The sequence below is a fragment of the Xiphophorus maculatus genome, chromosome 4, assembly GCF_002775205.1.
Source record: "Xiphophorus maculatus strain JP 163 A chromosome 4, X_maculatus-5.0-male, whole genome shotgun sequence".
Taxonomy (NCBI): Eukaryota; Metazoa; Chordata; class Actinopteri; order Cyprinodontiformes; family Poeciliidae; genus Xiphophorus; species Xiphophorus maculatus.
Window position 1 is genome coordinate 20,311,739 of NC_036446.1, and position 19,784 is coordinate 20,331,522.

The window sequence follows — 19,784 nt, forward strand, 5'->3', positions numbered from 1 at the left end:
GTGAGCAGAAGGAAAAACCATCCTTGACATCTGGGAGACGACTGATACATTCCCTCCAGCAGAAACACTTCACAGCATTACATGCCAAGTCTAAACGCCACAGCTTAAGGTTTTTACTGGAACAGAAGTAGACTGTATTTATCCTCTACGTGAGACATTTTGGAAAGAGCATGTTTTTATTTATTATCATCAAGAACCTCCAGATCCCAATCACTTAATATATTCTTTTTAACTGAAAGGTAAGTGTTGCTGATGAAAAAAAAAGAAGAGTCTGTCAACTTCTCCTGGAAGGATCCTTCAGCAATACCAGATGAAATGAAGCTTAGTCTCAAAGAATAAGGTTTCTCATCATGGCAACAAAGCCATTTTGATGCAAGAAGTAAACCCATGTGCTCTCAAAGATATTTCTCACTAAGACGGAGCTGGAGCATATTTTGTCAAATTCAAGTACAAACACATCCCTAGCAAAAAAAAAAAAAGGAACAATGAATCAAACACGGGGACTCTTACTCGATAAGGTAGGTGCTCCAATTCCCAGGAGTATGAACCTCAGGCTGTTTTTGTCGCTACAATTTACAAGTGAAAGAAAACTGCCATGTTCTAATTACACACTTCTTGATGACAGTTGTCAGAGAGACGCCCCTGTTTGAATGACAGAAATATAGTAATAGTCAAATGTAGCACAGAATAATTACTACGTCCTGATATGGTGGGGGTTTTTTCCTCTGTTTTTTTGAGCAGGAGCAGTAGCAGAAGAAATTAAAACAATCTCAAAGATGAAAAAAAGATTACAGCTGCTGCACAGATTTTCATTTATGTTAGGCTAAACACATTTCCCAGTCAACAATGTTACGGAACTTTCACAAACTTTTCTTGTGTGTGTTTCATTACTAGATGGGGTGTGGTCAGAAATTAATAATAATCCAAAATTGACGTACAGAGAGAGAGAGCAGTGCAGCAGCAGCAGCACCTCTGATGGGTTAGATTCTAGAGCAATGCTACAATTAACCACAGGAGGGCAGTAAAGAAACTAATCTACCTCTATGCAAAACCCAAGTTTTTTTTCTGAGGGCTCCGTTTTAATATAATAAACTCTAATGTTTACCTCTATTCTGAACAGACTCTGGCAAGAGTTACAACGTTAGAATTAACATAAGCACGAATCATGACTAAAAAGAATGCATGGTGGAGATGTAGGGAAAAAAGGAAGAACAGAATAGCTGAACAACAAAGATTGATTCAAATGCATCATGTTTGGTTTAAAAAAGCAGTTACACGAGTCAAAATTGATACGTTATCTAATAAACAATTAACTGCACTTCTGCAAAGAAAATGGAAGTCATCTTACACATAAAACCAGCAAAAACATCAGCTTTTCTCGGAGTTGTCTTCTATTCGAGGCTCACCTGAACGCAACATAACACTGGCAGCTAGCCTAGCCGTGCTAACAGAGCTAATCTGATTTATCGTCTCCGTTAAGCGCACGAAACGTTCACCAGGATTACCAAATTTAGTTTTCCTTATATCCCCCAAAGCGGCATATCAATCTAAAATCGTCCAGATTCTGTTTTGGAGAATGGCATCTCTTGGGGAGCCTGTGCGACTGGAAAGAGGTAACAATAATTAGCTAGCTAGTTTGAGTTGTTACACGAGAAAGACATTGACCTAGCTTTGCTGGTTATTGTTAGAATAAAAGTTGTATTACTTTCTCGTTCACGTTGTTATTTGTTTGCATGCACTGGATTAAAGACGTCTTATGAATCATTCAAGCAGGATTCTTTTGATCCAAGGATAATAAATACAGCGTTAGAGTGTTTAACTCGCATTAGCTAACTAGCTAATATTGACAACAGTGATAGACCAACCCAGCTGGTCTAATGAAGTTATGTAGAAATTAAAAGCCTTACAAATCAAAATGTGTTCATTGTTATTGGCATGAAGAAGAAAAAAACTGACATGTAATACTCTATATTTATTTCGAATAAATTGACGTTTCTAATAGCAAATTGCGCCTTTAGATCGGCACTTACTTCTTCATGTGTCACACCAGACTTAAACACGTTTAAAAGTGCCTCACAGAAATGAAGTACATGCACGTCTGTACAGTAAGCAGTTTGTTGGTAATGTTTGTGGGCCATTTTTGAACGGTGCTTACAGTGAATTGCTTTTCGAGCTGATGACAACAGAAACTGAAGGAACTCTGATGACCTAGGATGCCTTGCATACCAGGAGCAATATTTTAACAAATGTTATTTACAAGACACTGGGCAAGACACACGCTGTAATATGCGTGATTTTCTTGGTGTAGTTGCACCTCTAAATATGCTTTTACAGTAGTCTATTAAAAACAGAAAAATATAACCCTTTTCAGGGTGATGGTGTTGCTGATATTTACTCAGTTTGAACCAGTTAAAGTGGCAAGTGACACAAACTTCCCTAAAAATCTAAACAACATTCATGGGATGCTTTGAGATTTATAGTATCACTGTGCATGGCATCACCTACAGATTGTATATTGCATCAAGTCACAGACTTCATCACAATATTCATGTTAGCATAATTGCAATTTCTGAATGCAATACTTGGTAAGTCACATTTCTAAGGGTACTTTTAAATATCTTATTTAGCTGGTTGGATGAACTTTTACTGCCCTTATTAAATACATGTAATATAAATTTCAGTCCATAAAATGCTTAAGCTTACATGCATAAGGGAACATGGAGAAGAGCAGAAAACGTGTGTTAATCACAATCTATATCAATTATATCCCAATTCTTTGGTTTTGTAATACCTTGCTTCCCTAGTTTCAACACAATTATGTATTACTATGACTAAATTGTTTTTATTTAAAATCTGAAAACAACAAATATTTCTGCTTCGGCTAACACTGGGACTCTTACTTAATACTGTAGGTAATGTATTGTCACCTTTATAAAATAATAGCTTACGTAAATAATCTGCTTGGGAAGCTAGCCCGCTGTGGGTTGCTTAACAAATAATAGGCTGCCTTAAATTACGGCTTAGTGCTCAGATGAAGTTTGTTGATTCATTTGTGAATATTACACTGTGATGGATCTGCATATGTTCTGGTCAACAGATATCAACCGTGCAATTGAGCTGCTTGATAAGCTGCAGAGGACGGGAGAAGTTCCTCCTCAGAAGCTGCAGGCGCTGCAGAGGGTCTTGCAGAGTGAATTCTGCAACGCTGTCAGAGAAGTGAGACTGTTTGAAGATTGGACTATTTTCTATTCTTTTGCGTTGTTTTAGTAATTTGGGTTATTTTTGTGCATCTTTAGGTTTATGAGCATGTGTACGAAACGGTGGACATTAACAGCAGTCCTGAGGTCAGAGCCAATGCCACAGCTAAGGTAGGCTTTGGATTACTCTCTGATCCACAACTATCTTCAATTCCTATTGCATCAGTAAACATTTTTCCTTGATTGCAGCATATTTGAGTGCTAAATGAGCTATTTTGCTTATGTTTAGGCAACCGTGGCAGCTTTTGCAGCAAGTGAGGGACACTCGCATCCACGTGTGGTGGAGCTGCCCAAGACAGAGGAAGGCCTGGGTTTTAACATAATGGGTGGAAAAGAGCAAAACTCGCCGATTTACATCTCACGGATCATCCCAGCAGGCATCGCCGACCGACATGGAGGCCTTAAAAGAGGCGACCAGCTTCTCTCTGTTAATGGGGTGGTACGTTCAGAGAATTACTAAGGGAAACTTAAAGCTTTAGCCTGACACACACCTCAGTCTGAAAGTATTTAGTGACTTTTGTGGACAGTCAATATTAGTCAAAGTAAAGGTGTGCGCAAGAGGACCCCAATTTCAATTTAACTTTAATTTAAAAGTTATGCATACTTCAGATGTTAAAGGGGTAATATTATGAAAAGGTGACTTTTTTGAGCTTTACATCATGTTATAATGCTATTCCCTCACCAAAAACTTACCTGGAGTGTTGCCTTGATTCTTTCATGCATGTTTGAGAAATCCTTTAATCTACATGGCAACCATAGAGCTGTGCAAGATGCCTGGGTGGACCTAGCACTGCCTTCGAGGTGCAGCCCCTCCTCGGAGATGTGGTTTCCAAGTTTCCGCCTCACTGCAACAGTTTCTTCAGACTAGCCAGCAGCAATTAGCAAAAAAAAAAACTGCACATCTGCTGAGCTCATAATTCCACTTACTTCTCAGTACAATACTGGTAAAAATATTGCTAAGGGGTTAAAAGAGGAGCCATGTTGTGATGACTTCCTGAAGGCAGAGGATTGGAAAGAGTAGGACTTTGATAAAGAGACAAAGGCCCAATTTCAAACCATAAAATTGCTACGTTAAATTTCTTTTGAATCAAATTTGACATATGGAATTTTTTCTTACAACTGAAGATAAAATAGTTACCTGATTGTGCTATAAAATGGTACCATGTGCCTGGAAAACACATAATACTGACAATTTAAGACAGTCAATAGTCCCCCTTGATTTCAGAGGCCATAACATAACATTCTGTATTTAAAAAAAAAAAAACTCTGTTTGTCTAAGGTTCAAAATTCCTCAAAAATTTTATTTTTGGGTATATTTAATTAGGACTCATAATCAAAAGAAATATATCACCAGGCATGCAATACATCTTAATAGTTTCTTAATAATTTCACTGAAATTCAGCAATATTCCAATTTGCATATGTACTTAGCTTTGTTCCTATGAAATAAATAAGTTTAAGCTGCAGATGGTGAGTTGATTCTTGTGTTTCCATTTAAAAAGCACTTGTGGGAAACAGATTCCAGTTTGTGAAATCTGTATTTTCTGTTTCCGCAGAGCGTGGAGGGTGAGCACCATGAGAAAGCTGTGGAGCTCCTCAAAGCAGCCCAGGGCACAGTGAAGCTGGTTGTAAGGTACACCCCCAAAGTCCTTGAGGAAATGGAGTCACGATTTGAGAAAATGAGGTCGGCAAAGCGCCGGCAACAGAACAACTACCCACAGTAGGATTTTTCCAGCTTCCTGCTCAGTTCCCATGGGTCTCCTCTTTTAGTTATTTTGGTTATCTGCTCTAGTCTCTTTTTATCCCCTTGTTCACTCACTCTACTCCCTCCACACACAAAAGAAAAAGAAAACTTGACTAATTTTAGGTATTTCTATCATATGCTGTATATTGTGCTTCTAATCTCCTCTGTAGCATTTTAATATTAACCACTGTTACTGTACTCGACACTAAAACTCTAGATACACTAGAATGATCATGATTGTCTGTGACTTGACAATTTGAATGCAGAGTTGGCTTTTTTTTTTTTACGTAAACTGTGTGACTCTTTTTGACGGAGAAGGTTTTTATTTGTTTCGTCACGGCCACTACCAAGTGCCTCAGGGCAAACATATTCATGTCATGTGCTGTGGAAACTAACCTTGTTTTACTTTAACATTTTAGATGCAAGCACTGGTGACTGGTGGCAGGAATTAAACAAAGTATGCTTTCTTTAAAAAAAAAAAAAATCATTTTAGTGAGCAAACATTAAATCATACATTTTAATGGCATTTAACAGACATGTCATAAATAGAAAGACTTGGAAGTTGATATAAAAGTGATGTTTGGCTTAAACAAAAAAGATTATCACTTTATTCTCAAAGCTCAGGCTGCACAATAACAAGCCCAGCAGGGATTTAATGGGGTCTCAACAAGTCTAGAGCTGAGCTGGTGCCACCGCAGAGCTTCACATTGTGACATTTCTCAGAGTTTGACACCTTCAGAAGCACAAACTCTGCAGTCACCGAGCCGAGACAAAACCTGTTCAGTTTCCACTCATCTCATCATGATGCATATTTCTGTTAGTAATGTATACTCATCATGGATTTGAATCTCACAGCTTTATTGAACTTTTCATTATTTTCAACAACCATGACTTCTGTAGCATAATTTTTGTACTTCTACAAATTGAGTTCAGATTTTTATTCTAAGAATTTGGTTTCTAAAATCTGTGAAGTCTCAGAAATAGAAATCATTTTGGTAGTTTTTCTCTTGAATGCCCTTGTAGGTTTCTGGTTTCTCTCTTCTTGTGATAATTTAAGGTTATACAGGAGACTTCCTAACTAACTACTAGGAACATTTTCCTCACTACTCTTGCTAGAAAGCAGTCCCACAACATCGTACTACCACTGCTATGTTTGACAGTAGATTATGTCTACCTAGCAAGTGATCTTTGTGTTACCATAAAATATTCAAATAGAGAGCATTTTCTTTTTCTAAGTTGATCAGCTGGAAACTTTGCTGTAACTAAAGGTGCTTAAAGTTGATGACCGAGGTTTCTTTATTTGGCAGCAGTCTGATGTAAAACTGTTGTCAGTGACACAGGTTTAGAGTGAGACTGGTTATTTGATGGTTTCTGCCAGTTTGAGCTATTTTTCTGCCAACCTAATAGCAAGCCTTAAAGTAATGTGTATGTACGATCACATGTTTTGGATTATGACCTATAGGTCTACCGCTAAGAAATGAATGTAGAGATTTGTTCCTTTTCCTGGATCTACTTTTGGACTTTCCTTGTTTTTGGGGTCGTTTGATTCAATGATAGCTGCAGGATGGTAGAAAAAGCACAGAAAGTTGGGAAATGTTTTTATTAATTTTAGAATTATCACATCTTTGACACTATAATTACCACTGAAATAATCATCTAGGTAGGAATATGGATATATTTGATCCTGTGTCATCTTTTGGAAAATGTGTGGGAATTTGGATTGTCCACAACAAATAAGGCTTAATACAATCTTTCATTATTTTTTCTAAACAAAAGAGCAGATTTTAACCCAACATGATATACAAGACATCTGTATGTCCACCAAAATAAAGTGTGGATGCAGATTCCCTGCAGTTTTAGTATTTTCCAAAAGTGAACATCTCAATTCACATTTCCTTCATTCTCCATTTATACCCTGTAGTTGATGAAATCATTGAAGGGTTCATGAGAAAATAATAACACAGGCTTTTTAATTAATCGTTTAGATGCTTTCATAAAGAACAGAAAGCTGCAGGTATTTCCTTCAGTAATGAAAAATCTAACAATCATTTTCTCAAAACTGTCTTTACCTCACTTCTCACATGCATGCATGCTATTTCCAAAAATACACATACTAAAATGTTTTTTTGTGAATTATGATTCAAAATTTCACTATAATCTCTCATATAATAAACACTCTGTTTACATATACATCACTGCATGTACAATAATATCTTGTATTCCTGAAGTCTTTTCATTTCTGGATTCTGTAAAAAAAAATCTCATGATAAAATGTATGTTGGGAATTATTTGAGTTGGGTAAAGCCTCTCCTTGTTGATTAGAGCAGCATAAGTGACATGAGAAATTTCTTGCTTTTCCAGTAAATGACATATAAAAGATGATTCTAAGTTTAAAACTGTATTAAAATTCCTCACAAATCAGATCAAATTTATTAAAGCTTTTTTCTCCTTGTTTCTGAGGTACGTTTGATTTTAAATGTGTAGCATGCTGCAAAGTACGTTTTAGTCGTCCAAGCCATACAGTTGACTCAGGATTGATATGCTGCATCATTGGGACACTAGAGCATCAATAGTAGCTCTGATTAACCTAAATGAAGGAAACAGATGATAGATGAAGTGATTTTAACAGCTCTTTAGTAGAGGATCGTGTTTAAAGAAGTAGTAGTTTTGATTTTTAAAAATTAGAATAATAAAGTTAAATCAACCTCTAAGTTTTAGCATGTTCTTACATAACAGAGATGACCTGAACCCAATGTAAATACAGTCAGTTTTTGTGAGCGGTGCATGAAATTTGATCACTGAATGTACAGTTTGGTGATATTTTTTGTGGTATTTCACATAATAAAATCTATTGACAACACCAAGAGACAAATTGGACAGCTCTCACTAAAAGGAATTCATTAGTAGTCTCTGAATATACAAATCAAAGTATTTTGTGGCACACTTTGGTGGGAGGTTTCAAGTTCTTGTGAAGGGGGTGTTAAAATTTAGCAAGTTGCATAAACAATAGTTTCTGAGCTCACAGTGCAGTTTTATCTAATGGCTTATATCCATATCTTTTGCAAAGAAAAAAAAATTGAAATATTTGTTGGGAAAAAACATAAAATGGAACAGGCTCAATGCAAATCAATTATCTATGCAAAGTCATTTCATAAACTACAGAAATAAAACCTATTGGTGCAAAACAAGTGAACAATATTGTACGACAGAATGTTACTCAAAATTGCTGTTGAACCTGAGGCTAATGGTGTACTGTGATTCATGGGAGTTACGCAGCTTTACTAAATCATTATCGTTCTGATCAGTGTCTATGGTTAAAATATGAGACTTTTATTCCTAATTAGTGATTGTTAAAAGGCTTAAGGGAGGAGCATCTTCTGTAGTTACCTTTTTATTGAGCATTATTTAGCATTGTATGATAATGATATAATCCGAAAAGAGAGTTAAAGTATTTGTCTACATCTGTCTGCTGGTGTAACTTGTGGTTCAAGCTTATCAGAACCAGTTTGTTTGGACTGTAAGTAGCAAATCAGTTCAAAAATGTACTTGAATGGGTGCAACTTTACAATAAGACTTCCCTTATAAGATATTCCTACTTAGCTAAACCAATTACTCACAAGAGTTTAGAAACAGAAATGAAGTCAGGCTTGTGTATTGCTTTTCAGGACACTCAAAGACACTTTACATAAAATCAGTCATTTCCATTCACGCACACATTCCCATCTTGCCCATTAACCAATTTCCTATGACTGCTTTAGAATGGCTTATAAATTAACAACTTATTTATAACTGATTTATTTACTATTAACCACTCATAAGGGGAGTTCTGTTATAAATTTGTGCCCATAAATTGGTGAAAATATCGGAATTGAACATTGAAATGTTTTCATGTCTACTTAGAACATTTTGTTATTTTCTAAGTTATACATGGTATGACCTTATTAACGCTAAAGATGGAGATTGCATATGATTCATATTTCAAAGAGGGAATATTTAGATGTTTTGTTGTAACTTACTCGAATTTACTTTGGAGTTGAGTGTAAATAAAAGTCCTTAAATAGAATAAACTTTGTTCCCTAATTATGTTTAAATCCAACAGTAGCTTGCTTAGCTTAATCCTCACCTGCATACATGCTCATATCAGAAAGTAAACATAATGAGACTTAGCATTGACACTGCATAGTCACTGTTCCTCTGAATGTTTATGATCATTGTCTTGAGTTCAACTTTTTACAGGTTTTCCTTGTCTGTAAATCTGAATGGTCAATAGAATATTTTTTATAATAGTTTTCTTTTGATAATTCTTCTCAATTTTGTAAGTGGTTTTCCTAATGAAAAAATAATAATAATACCAGGTATTGGTACTTCAATTTTGACTGTGTACTAGGGCAATATCAGCTCAGCCTTTCCAGAAACAAACTCTGAATCACAAAAGGTAAATGGTCCGATATCGGTGCTTCTTTTCTGAGCTCTGAAATTGTTTGCTTTTTAAAACTAAAACCAAACTTAATACATTTGTTCAAACTGATGATAATGTCTTCAGATTTTGGGTCAGTTTTGATTCAATCTTAAGATCAGTAGATGGTGTTATGTTATTTTGTGTTGTCTGGTTTTGTTTTATTTACTCTTACATTGATGTGGAATGTAAAATGTGATGTAGAACAATGAATATAGTTGTATCAGACACTCAATAAATTGTGCTTACATTTCTTGACATTTAAGTGTTTTGTGTTTATTCTTAAGAGAGAGCCTACCTTTCACTGCAACTCTGTTTTATAGTTTGAAAAGTTTACCTCATAAGGGAACAAGCTGTCTTCAGCTGTCGTTGTATCAGTGTGATCATGTCATTATTAAGTTGTTAAAGAGTCCATCTTAAGTATCAATTTGCAATGAGGATTGCTTGGCATGAAATGATGTACTCTTGTGTTACCAATCGTTACTTGCAAAAAAATGTGCAACTATAATAGACAGAATTATGTTCCCACCAGCGCACAGCTTAGATAATGAGAGTAGAATATTAATTAAATTAATACTCTTCCCTGATTATTTATTGATTCATTATTAATTATTAATTGATTTAATTTTTCTTTGGAATCAATGAAGCAGTTTTAAATTGAGTTGTTTCATGTTATGTTATTCCCTCATCAAAAACATCCCTGGAGTGTTGCTTTGACTCGTACATGTTTGAGTAATACTTGAATTTCCCATGGCAATCATTCAGGGGTGTCTAAGCACTTACTCTCACGAAGAAAATGCTGATCAGCCCATCTCGTAAAAGAAATATTGTAGGAGAAAGACAGCTGTCCTGTTGATAAAGTTTGCCGTTAGTGGTTCTTCAGAGAAATTTCTTCGTTTTTGTCTACTGACCTTTAAAGCCCCATCAGAAATTATCCAGTGAGGTTTCTTGACTGTTATATTTTATTTAATACTTAACAAACGTTGAGAAAAGGGAACCTGAGAAATAGTTTTCTGAAGAAGAAGAAAATAAACATGAGCCCATAAACTTTTTTGGTCATAGATTCAAATGAGCAGTAGCACTGTATTATTAATGCTAATATTTGACAAACATAATCAGTGTGTAAATTAAAAAAAAAAAAAGATATTTACAATTATCTATGTAATCACTCCATATCTTAAAATTTGCGGAACATATTTTACTTCACAAGAAACATGTACTTGAAAGTTAATGTTTACGGAGATATCAGCAGAGAAACTGCTTACATACTCCGGTGCAGCAGGACTCCTCTCGGATCTCTTTTCCTTTCTGTCACTCACGAAGAAGAAAAGCTTTTTCCGCTTTCCTCAAATGACGTAACGTCCTTTCTGTCTGTGCCAGCCTCGTAGTGAACACGCGTTGTCCGTCTTAGCTCAAGTGAGTGCTTTATTTTTTACGCAAAAACACCAGTATTCCTTGGGGAAATAGTTCCGACATCTAAATAAACAACTAATCTTCCAGTCCCGGCAACTTTAAGCGTTGAAGATCGAAGTTTCCGCTTGATTTAATGTATTTTACTGCTCGCTTAGCTGCGGCTCGCTTAGCTGATAGCAGCGAGAGGGAAGCGCATGCCCTCTATTGGATGTTAAACTAAAAGATGTGTTTCATATTTCCATCACTATTTCCACAGACGATGCACATGGATTTATTTAAACACATTAGTTATAAAACAGAAAGAAAGTGCTGGTTTCGTTGACACGTCTTAAAAAGGCCCGAAATATTCTTAATCCCTGTTTTACAGCTCGTAATTTTAATAAAAGATGTACATATAGAAGCATTGTAGACTGTTCATTTTTCTACTTTTGTGAGTAAGCAATGTGAAATGGTACAGTACATAATCCGTTCTCAAAGATAAGCTCGGGACGTCACTGTGGGTCATGAAAAGCCCACTAAGTGGTCTCTCAATAATCTAAAAATTAAAGGATTTCTAGTGACATATTGTTCTATAATACTAGTTAAAAGGCTTTAACTTAAAGTGTATATAAATGTTTTCTTCAGTAAGAGGTTGCCGTCAGTAGAAAACAGGACAATCTTGCCATGAGGTAAATAACAAAAATTAAAATACTGTAGAATAAAGTAGAAATAACTTTTGTTGGCACTTAGTGGGAAAATTAAGGTCTAACAGCAGCTATGTGATAGAGAAAATGAAGCATGCCGATTTACACCAAATTACAAAAAAAAAAAAGAATTTACAATAATAAAAAAATACTATACTGTTAAAAATATCACACCCAGGTATAACAAAATGTGCAATTGAATATGAGAACTTTAAAAATGTTCTAAATATGTATTTCTGTGCATAAAACAAACTATTTAAAACACGGAGAAACTTCAAAAACCAGCAGAGGTGTAATCACTTATTGAGTTTGTTGGGAGCAGTGATGGTTATAAAGTATTTCGATATCTAAATGACCGCCTGTGTTCCAGGATGCGTTACGTTGCCGCTTACCTGCTCGCTGCCCTCGGTGGCAACGGGAATCCAGAGGCCAAGGACATCAAGAAGATCCTGGAGAGCGTCGGCATTGAGGCTGATGACACCCGGATGAACAAGGTACAGAGACCGCCGCTTTCCATTTTCCTCCTGGTAACAGGGACTCTGGTTTTATCAGCAGCCAGACAGATCTTCAGATATTCATGTCTGGTTTTTTTTTTTTGCTTTTTTTCCCCCCCAACAGGTCATCTCAGAACTCAAAGGGAAGAATGTCGATGAGGTTATTGCCACTGGTACGTTTTTAACAATCTTTTTGTTTAAATTATGTCTGTGTCTAGGTATTAGGGCACATGCTAGGCTTTATCAGATATAATCTGACTCAAAACTGCTTCTAATTTTCCTAAAAGTAGTTCAAGTGTGACTGCAAGTTCAGATGTTTGGTGTTGTGACAAGAAAAACAATTGGATGCAAAATGAGTAAAATAAAAACACAGAGGTTATTGTAAGAATAAATTTATTCTATAATCTATGAAAACATGCCATCAGGTTTGTTTCTACTACAATTTAAATAATTATTTTGTAGTGTCTTGAAATGTAAAGATTTTAATAATTGTAAGGAAAAATTTATGCGCATTTAAGTTGTAAAGTGTTGTTTTAAAGAACATGATAAGCTTTTATCAGAATACATAGACATGATTTTAATGAAGCACACAGGTTGAGTTGGAGAACATCCACATAGTTGAATTGTACTGTATATAATTTTTGGTATTTTAACCAAATCTTCTATAAGCTTACATTAGTTGTTGGGATTCATTTTGTTTTGATAAATTCAGAAAAAACAATAAAATCCACTCCATTGATGAAACTGCTGAGTAATACCCAGGGTTTTTGCTGTGTCTCACGGTTTACTTGTACTTTCTCTCCCAACTCTTCTTTCTTCAGGTTACGGCAAGCTGGCCAGCGTACCAGCAGGTGGCGCTGTAGCTGTTGCCAGCTCTGCTAGTGCTGGCTCAGGTGGAGCTGCTGCTCCTGCTGCAGGTGAGCGTTTTGCCTCACCTCATACTTTGTCATAAGTGCTGTAAAGTATAATTAATGTATACATACAAATTTGTGTATTTTATTTAAATATAATAACCTTAAATATGTATTAACCTTACGAGGTTGACCCGATGTGTAGAGATTATATAGGTAACAGTTCATGCTATGTTTTTACTATGTTATGGTGAAGTCATAGTTTGACAACTTTAAAAAAAAAAATCAGTTTGTTGTGCTTTGAATTGTAATTGTTTAAAATGCATGTTGTTTTACAGCTGCTGCTGAAGAGAAGAAGGAAGAGAAGAAAGAAGAGTCTGAGGAGTCTGATGACGACATGGGATTCGGCCTCTTTGACTAAACTTTTTTAAGTCATAAATAAAGTTTTTGAAAACTGAAAATGTTCCCAGTCTAAATTGTCAAATGTTTTCAGAAATCCACTTTGTAATAATATTACATTAGTGAATCGTTTGACGCTTAGCATCTTAATTCATGCAACTAGAATTTTAGAGATTTTGATAAGAATCCACACAGTAAGTTGGTAGTTTTTTGGAGGGAAAGTTAAGGCTTTATGTGCATGCAGGAAGTCATGGTGGACAGTAGGTGGCATCATACTCACTGACTGATAAAGTGAAACGTACTGTAAGAGATCCTTTTGTGTTGGACACGTTAGTTCAGCATTTTGAATAATTTACTAGCCGAAACATTTTAAAAACCTGCATTATTTACGGCTTTACGCAGAAACCTGTGCTACTGATCTGTAGATGAGTTAACAAAACATCTTTGCAGAGTCATCCTAGATTGCATTTAAGTTTTATTAAATAGTAGCTTTCTTAATTTAAGTGGAAAATTATTAGTTACTTTTGGTATTGTATTTGTATTTTTTTTGTACTAAAAAGCAAACGCTTTTGTTGTTTTTTTGTGTGTGTGTTTTTAAATAATGTTATAGAACAATATGGCAACAAGAATAAGCGACTTCCTGTTTAATTTCAACAACATTTCAACACCTATAATTTCAGGTATTTGCGGTAACATCATAACTAACTAGTTCTGCTAGATGTGACTTCATGTAACCTCTTCTCTGATTGGATGTACATATGCCGCTTTTATTGCCATCGTAACATAATCTAATCCCTTAGGAGGTACTGTACTTCTCAGCTGTAATAGAGGAAGGTAAACAACCCCACGCAATTTCAGTACAGAAAAGGAATAATTGAACATAATCTAGTTAGAACGCTTGAAAATATCCTAAAGTCTTTGGATTGATAGATTATCACTATATACAATTGTGTTAAATGTATCTTCTTTCTCTAAAAGGAAACACCTCCACTTAACCTGTAGATGTATTTACCTGGTTGTATTTAGTCATACATTTGTGTTATTAACCAAATAAGAATTAAATACTAATATTTTATCAAGATCTTACACAATAATTTATTTAGTCAGGTTCTTGTGTGTGTCAAAATATTGCTTACTTCATCCAAAAAATTTTAAAATCTGTTAACGTGGTTGTTGCACAAACCCAAAAGATCATCTGAGCAGGCTCACGTGGTCTACCACGAGTCATCAGAAAATGAGTAATTAACTCGTCTGTCCTTGTTCCTGGCAAAGTTCACACCCAGTTTTAATCCCATTGTCACTGAGAAATTGCTATTCTTGATTCCAAAAATAAAGTAAATATATGGCACAACAGATAGATGTTTGAAAAATTGCAACGTGGTTCTTAACTTATTGTAGCAAATACATGATGATATGTTGTTTTTAAAAAGCTTCGACAAAAACTTTGTAAGCAAAATATACATTTTGCAATTAAGTGCCATCCAGAGCACTATATGTTTTTTGTTTTTTTTATCTTTACACTTGAAGATACCGGGCATTTTCGTGTTTTAACTGGTGATAGTACATTTTATATGAAGTATTAAATACTTACTTGACAAAACAACTAACAGTAATTATATTCTCTCCATGGGTATGTCTGTTTATAAAATAAGTGCTGTTTTAATGTACTTTTTTTTAAAAGAACATCAAAATTGAACGATTTGATCTCCGTTACCTGGTTACAGAAAGGCCCCGCCCCCATCTAGTTGTGACGTCTCCGCTAAACGCTTTATTTACAGACTTTCCGCACGTAGCGCACACAGTTGATCCTCGTTAGCGGACAGTGAAGGTTACCTGCTTCAACAGTGCTTGAACGGCAACCTTTTAACTGTCTCAACAGTCAAATAGCAGCTTCTATTCAGCTTTTTTTTTTGTCAAGCAACTCGAACTTTAGTGCCAGCTAGCTAAATTATCCTCCATCACGCTTTGCTAGAGGGCTATTTGTCTTGCTAACAACGCAACCAGTCGAAGAGCGGCGACCTCCTCAAAAGACGACCGAACTACAGTAAGGAGTGATATGCGTTATGTAATTTTCTTTTCTATGTATGTGTATTGGCGTTTGTGTTAAAATGTTTCTTTTTTTTATAGGGGTTTAAGTTTTCATTTTCACCACAAAAACGCTGCTCATTTGGCACAAGAAGCGCTTTATGAGCTGGTAGCAGCTCATGGCGCACAAAGCCTGGCGTTTTCAATGTAGTGTTTATATTGGCATGGAGGTTGTTTTTTTTTTTTTGTTTTTTTTAGTTATTATGAAGCGCCTTTAAGGACTAGAGTCGGGTTGGTCATTATTGGAGTCAATTTTCAAAACTTCCGTATTTAAGTCCCTTGATATACGTGGGCATGAAATTACAATTTCATGTAATTTTGACTGTAATTCGACTAAGTGTTTGTATTCATTTTTTCAGAACCATGACTTCCCAGGTGAGACACAACTACCATCAGGACTGCGAGGCTGCCATCAACAGGCAGATCAACCTGGAGCTGTATGCCTCCTACGTCTACCTGTCTATGGTGAGTCCCAAATATGAATTGAGCGGAAATGAAACGGCTGCGGTGAACAAACATTTCGGGAAACGATGTGGAACAGGTGTCTAACAATATGGGGAACTATTACCTGAAAGAGGAAGCATGTAAACCAGCTTGATTTGCAGCTGAAACCGTTTTTTTTGCTGTGTATTTTGCTTTGGGAGGAGTTCAGTTTTTTTCTTTTATATATGCAGAAGTTTAAAACATGAGTGTTTTTTCTTTTTAATCTAGACTATATATAATTATCATTCTGAACTTTACTGGAATTGGAGACTTGTGTAACCAGGTGGTGGCTTTTTTTTTATTACTCTGGCTTGTGTTGAGTTTTAGTCACTTATAAATTAATATAAAGAGCCTAAGCATTTTCCTCTCTCACAGGGCTACTTCTTTGACCGGGATGATCAGGCATTGCACAACTTTGCCAAGTTCTTTCGTGGTCAGTCCCACGAGGAGCGTGAGCATGCTGAGAAGCTAATGAAACTCCAGAACCAGAGGGGAGGAAGGATTTTCCTGCAGGACATCAAGGTAAAAAACTGAAAGTGGTCTCTTTCAGGATATTGACTTGTTTGACATATCAAACAAGTTTTGGGTGTGGCAATGCAGATACTGGGGGTGTGCGGCTGATTTCTGCTTATCTTTTCTGACCACTCATGCAACCCTTTCAAGTAAAATGTTAAACTGCAAGTAGAGTTTTGTGACTTGAATTTCCCTCATTAATTTGTGTTCTCCTGCTCTTTGTCTTCCAGAAGCCAGACAGGGATGAGTGGGGCAGTGGTATCGAAGCTCTTGAATGTGCACTGCAGCTTGAGAAGAGCGTGAACCAATCACTGCTGGACTTGCACAAGCTCTGCTCCACTCACACTGACCCACATGTGAGTATTTGAAACTCAAATTCAATTGGGACAAGCCCTGATCTAGTTAAAAGCTTAAATATCTTGAAGACTTGCTGATTTCATCTTGCTGTCTTCCAGCTGTGTGATTTCATTGAGACGCACTACCTTGATGAGCAGGTGAAGTCAATCAAAGAATTGGGAGACTGGGTGAGCAACCTGCGCCGCATGGGAGCTCCTCAGAACGGCATGGCAGAGTACCTGTTTGACAAACACACTCTGGGCAAAGAGAGCAGCTAAATCCGTCCAGAAATTATCAGAGGAAAAAAATGCTTGCATATGTGGCTATTTGCATCTTGTTTCTATAAATTTCAAAATATATTTTTGGCTTTAAATTGGTTATTATAGTTGCATTGTTTAACAGTTCTGACACCTTTAAATCTGTAGATGTAGTCGCTGCATGCTTGCTGTATTGTGTTGAAAGACCAAAAATAAATCCTACCCTCTGGATTCTCATTTGACTGGTTTTCATTTATTCAATGTGTTAAAAGTGGAGTCTAATATATTAAATTGAGTGGACTGATCTTAGAACCTTATCCCCATTTTCAACAAAAGCTCCAGATTGTCTCTAAACATTCTTGGAAAAAAAAAGGGGTCTGAGGGCTCAAAGTGTTCAGCCATAATTACTATTTACTTCAAACCAAGTATAGACCATGTGTCTCAAATGAGCAACTTGGTGCAAAACTAATGACCATCTGACAATGGTCAATGCTGAAGTTTGGGTAATTGCTTTAAAATATCACCTTTTACATGAAGCACATAGTTAAAGTTGAGCCAAACAAAATGCCTGCTTCTCAGTTGAATTTTTGACAGCAAAGTCTGCTCAGGTGGTTCATTAATTCAACTATATTCTGTGCAATTTTATGGCAGTGACTAAAAATTAATTGGATAAAATTGGCACATTCAGATTTTTCATTTAGCCACTTGAGCCTTTTTATAAAGCTTCAGGTTGTTTTTTGGGGGGGTTTTAGCGCATGTCTTTGCAGAAGGATCTGCAACTAATTACTTGTGGAAAAACCATGTAGGCTTAATCTGACTGGGATTCATTGGAGAGCAAAACCTGCTTAGGAATTTAAACCAGATGAAACTAAAACTAGGATACTTCTGGGTACATTTACTGTAAAATGCTTTGGGTCTGTATGCTCTAGTTACTACACTGATTTCCAGCACTTTATGAATCAGTTTTTAGCCATACAACATATCTAGAGCAAAGAACTGCATGAACTAAGCTGATACAAGAACGAAGCATTCATTTTCTCCATACCACTAAATTCTGGCTTTAGCATTGGTGCTGCTGGTGTAGTATTCAGGAATATACTTGATGTGACCTCATTCCTAGCTAGGTAGCTGTCAAGTTGGAAGATTCAACATGATAGGTTTAGGTTTCAGATTAATCTCGTGTTCCCTGACTATTTTAGATTTTGTTTTGCCTTATCAAATTAGTCGGAGCTCTCCCACCATGGCTGACAGCCCTAAGAGGTTCCCTTTTTCATCAAAGCTATTCTGTTTCCTTGCAGCAATCATTGCACTTGCAGATTAAATGTCATTCTTCACTCTTTTCCAAATTTTAAGACTGGTGCTGCTTTGGACCAGTTATAGTTGCCTGGTAATACAGAAATCTTAATAGGTACACTATATAAACATGTCTCTGCCTTCACTAGATCCTTCAAGTGTTTATTGCGCTTAGCAATAAACACCTTGTGTTTTCATCCTTGTGTCTTAGTTTGAAGGTTGTAACATGACTCTTAAAATTAAAGGATTTTGGTTAAGTGTCTAATCATGTGGTTCAAGGTGACACTTTGCCTTTAGCAGCTTATTCAAAGAAGTCTTACTCAGATGTTTCAAGTGACGCAAAAATGTTTACAGCTTCAGTTTCAAGTGAAAACACTATACTTCTTCTTTTGTTTTGTAAAACCCCAAACATTTATTCCACGATGTTCTGCAAGTCTGAAGTCACCAGGGAATTTCCATGTTCTCCAAGAAAACTTAACAGGAAGTCAAAGTGAAATGTTTGAGGTTACCATACGTCATCAGACTTTGCCATTTTGCAATCTGATCTGTCTTGTCCCTGTTTTCCTCTTGAATCTTAATCTTCTAGTGGTAACCCAAAACTCTGGTATCATGGTTTTATAAGCTGTTTATGTTATAATGCATTTTGTGGGTAACTTGTTACCTTGACACTCAGGACAGATGCGTCACTAGAGCCTAAGCACCTTATAAGAGCACATGGTAGCATGAAAATCATTGAAATACCAGGAGGTTTCATATTGTGTTTCTTGTGGCCTCCAAGGGGAAACCAAATTGGGTCTTTCAGCAGGATGATCCAAATCAACAAACGTCATCAGACAAATTCAGCCCTCTGCCCTGGTCATTGCATCACACGGTCATAAACCCTGTAGAAAATCTGTGGACTTGTAGAGGAGGAGAAGAATCAGGACTGTGGACACTAGAGATTGTGTAAAAATTAACTCCTGAAGATTCCTTTCTTTGTATGCTCTAAACATGTGAAATGTTACACATTTTATAGATGATTCAAAAACAAAAAAGGACCAAATTTCTTTAGCTTTTTTTCTTTCTCATCAATATCAGTTGTATTGAGTTTAAATTAGGATTTTCTTAAAATGTTTATGATATTATGCCACTGCAATATAATATAAATTCATTTAAAGGCTTTTTTTTGTACAGCTTAACAGAAGGTTCTATAAATGTGCATTATGAGGGGTAATGTATTCTAATTTAGCCATGTTCCTTTTCAAATTTTGTGCACTGGTCTTGTGTTATCATTGGACGATACTGGTAGGCTTTATTTAGAACCATATTTGCCTGATGAAGATCAGTGACAGAAATGTTGCATAATACATTTCCCCAGGATGTTGAACAAGAGTGGGAGTTTTGCTTCTGTTTTCCAGAAATGATCCGTTTTTCGGGTTACACACTTGTTTCAAGTTGCAGCCGGGGGAGAAGAACATTGTGTTCTGTTAGATTAAAATGTCAAGCTCTGATTCAAAAACGCATTTACAAAAGAGCAGGCAG

General features: G+C 36.1%; 3 protein-coding genes across 3 annotated transcripts; all 3 read left to right on the forward strand.

Annotated features, from left to right (window-relative positions):
* Positions 1 to 1,412: 1,412 nt before the first annotated feature.
* On the forward strand, positions 1,413 to 9,716 carry lin7c (lin-7 homolog C, crumbs cell polarity complex component). The gene is made up of 5 exons (XM_005812535.2): positions 1,413 to 1,613; positions 3,098 to 3,216; positions 3,297 to 3,368; positions 3,487 to 3,696; positions 4,813 to 9,716. The coding sequence occupies exons 1-5, from the start codon at positions 1,577 to 1,579 to the stop codon at positions 4,978 to 4,980; spliced, it is 606 nt and encodes a 201-aa protein (XP_005812592.1). The 5' UTR covers positions 1,413 to 1,576; the 3' UTR covers positions 4,981 to 9,716.
* A 1,053-nt stretch (positions 9,717 to 10,769) lies between these two features.
* LOC102237988 (60S acidic ribosomal protein P2-like) lies at positions 10,770 to 13,362 on the forward strand. Its single transcript, XM_005812536.2, has 5 exons — positions 10,770 to 10,872; positions 11,923 to 12,046; positions 12,171 to 12,219; positions 12,868 to 12,963; positions 13,236 to 13,362. Exons 2-5 carry the CDS (start codon positions 11,924 to 11,926, stop codon positions 13,316 to 13,318), a joined length of 351 nt encoding a protein of 116 aa, XP_005812593.1. The 5' UTR covers positions 10,770 to 10,872; position 11,923; the 3' UTR covers positions 13,319 to 13,362.
* A 1,715-nt stretch (positions 13,363 to 15,077) lies between these two features.
* LOC102238251 (ferritin, heavy subunit) lies at positions 15,078 to 17,207 on the forward strand. The gene is made up of 5 exons (XM_005812537.2): positions 15,078 to 15,340; positions 15,741 to 15,846; positions 16,240 to 16,386; positions 16,608 to 16,733; positions 16,833 to 17,207. The coding sequence occupies exons 2-5, from the start codon at positions 15,745 to 15,747 to the stop codon at positions 16,989 to 16,991; spliced, it is 534 nt and encodes a 177-aa protein (XP_005812594.1). The 5' UTR covers positions 15,078 to 15,340; positions 15,741 to 15,744; the 3' UTR covers positions 16,992 to 17,207.
* The last annotated feature ends 2,577 nt before the right edge of the window (positions 17,208 to 19,784 follow it).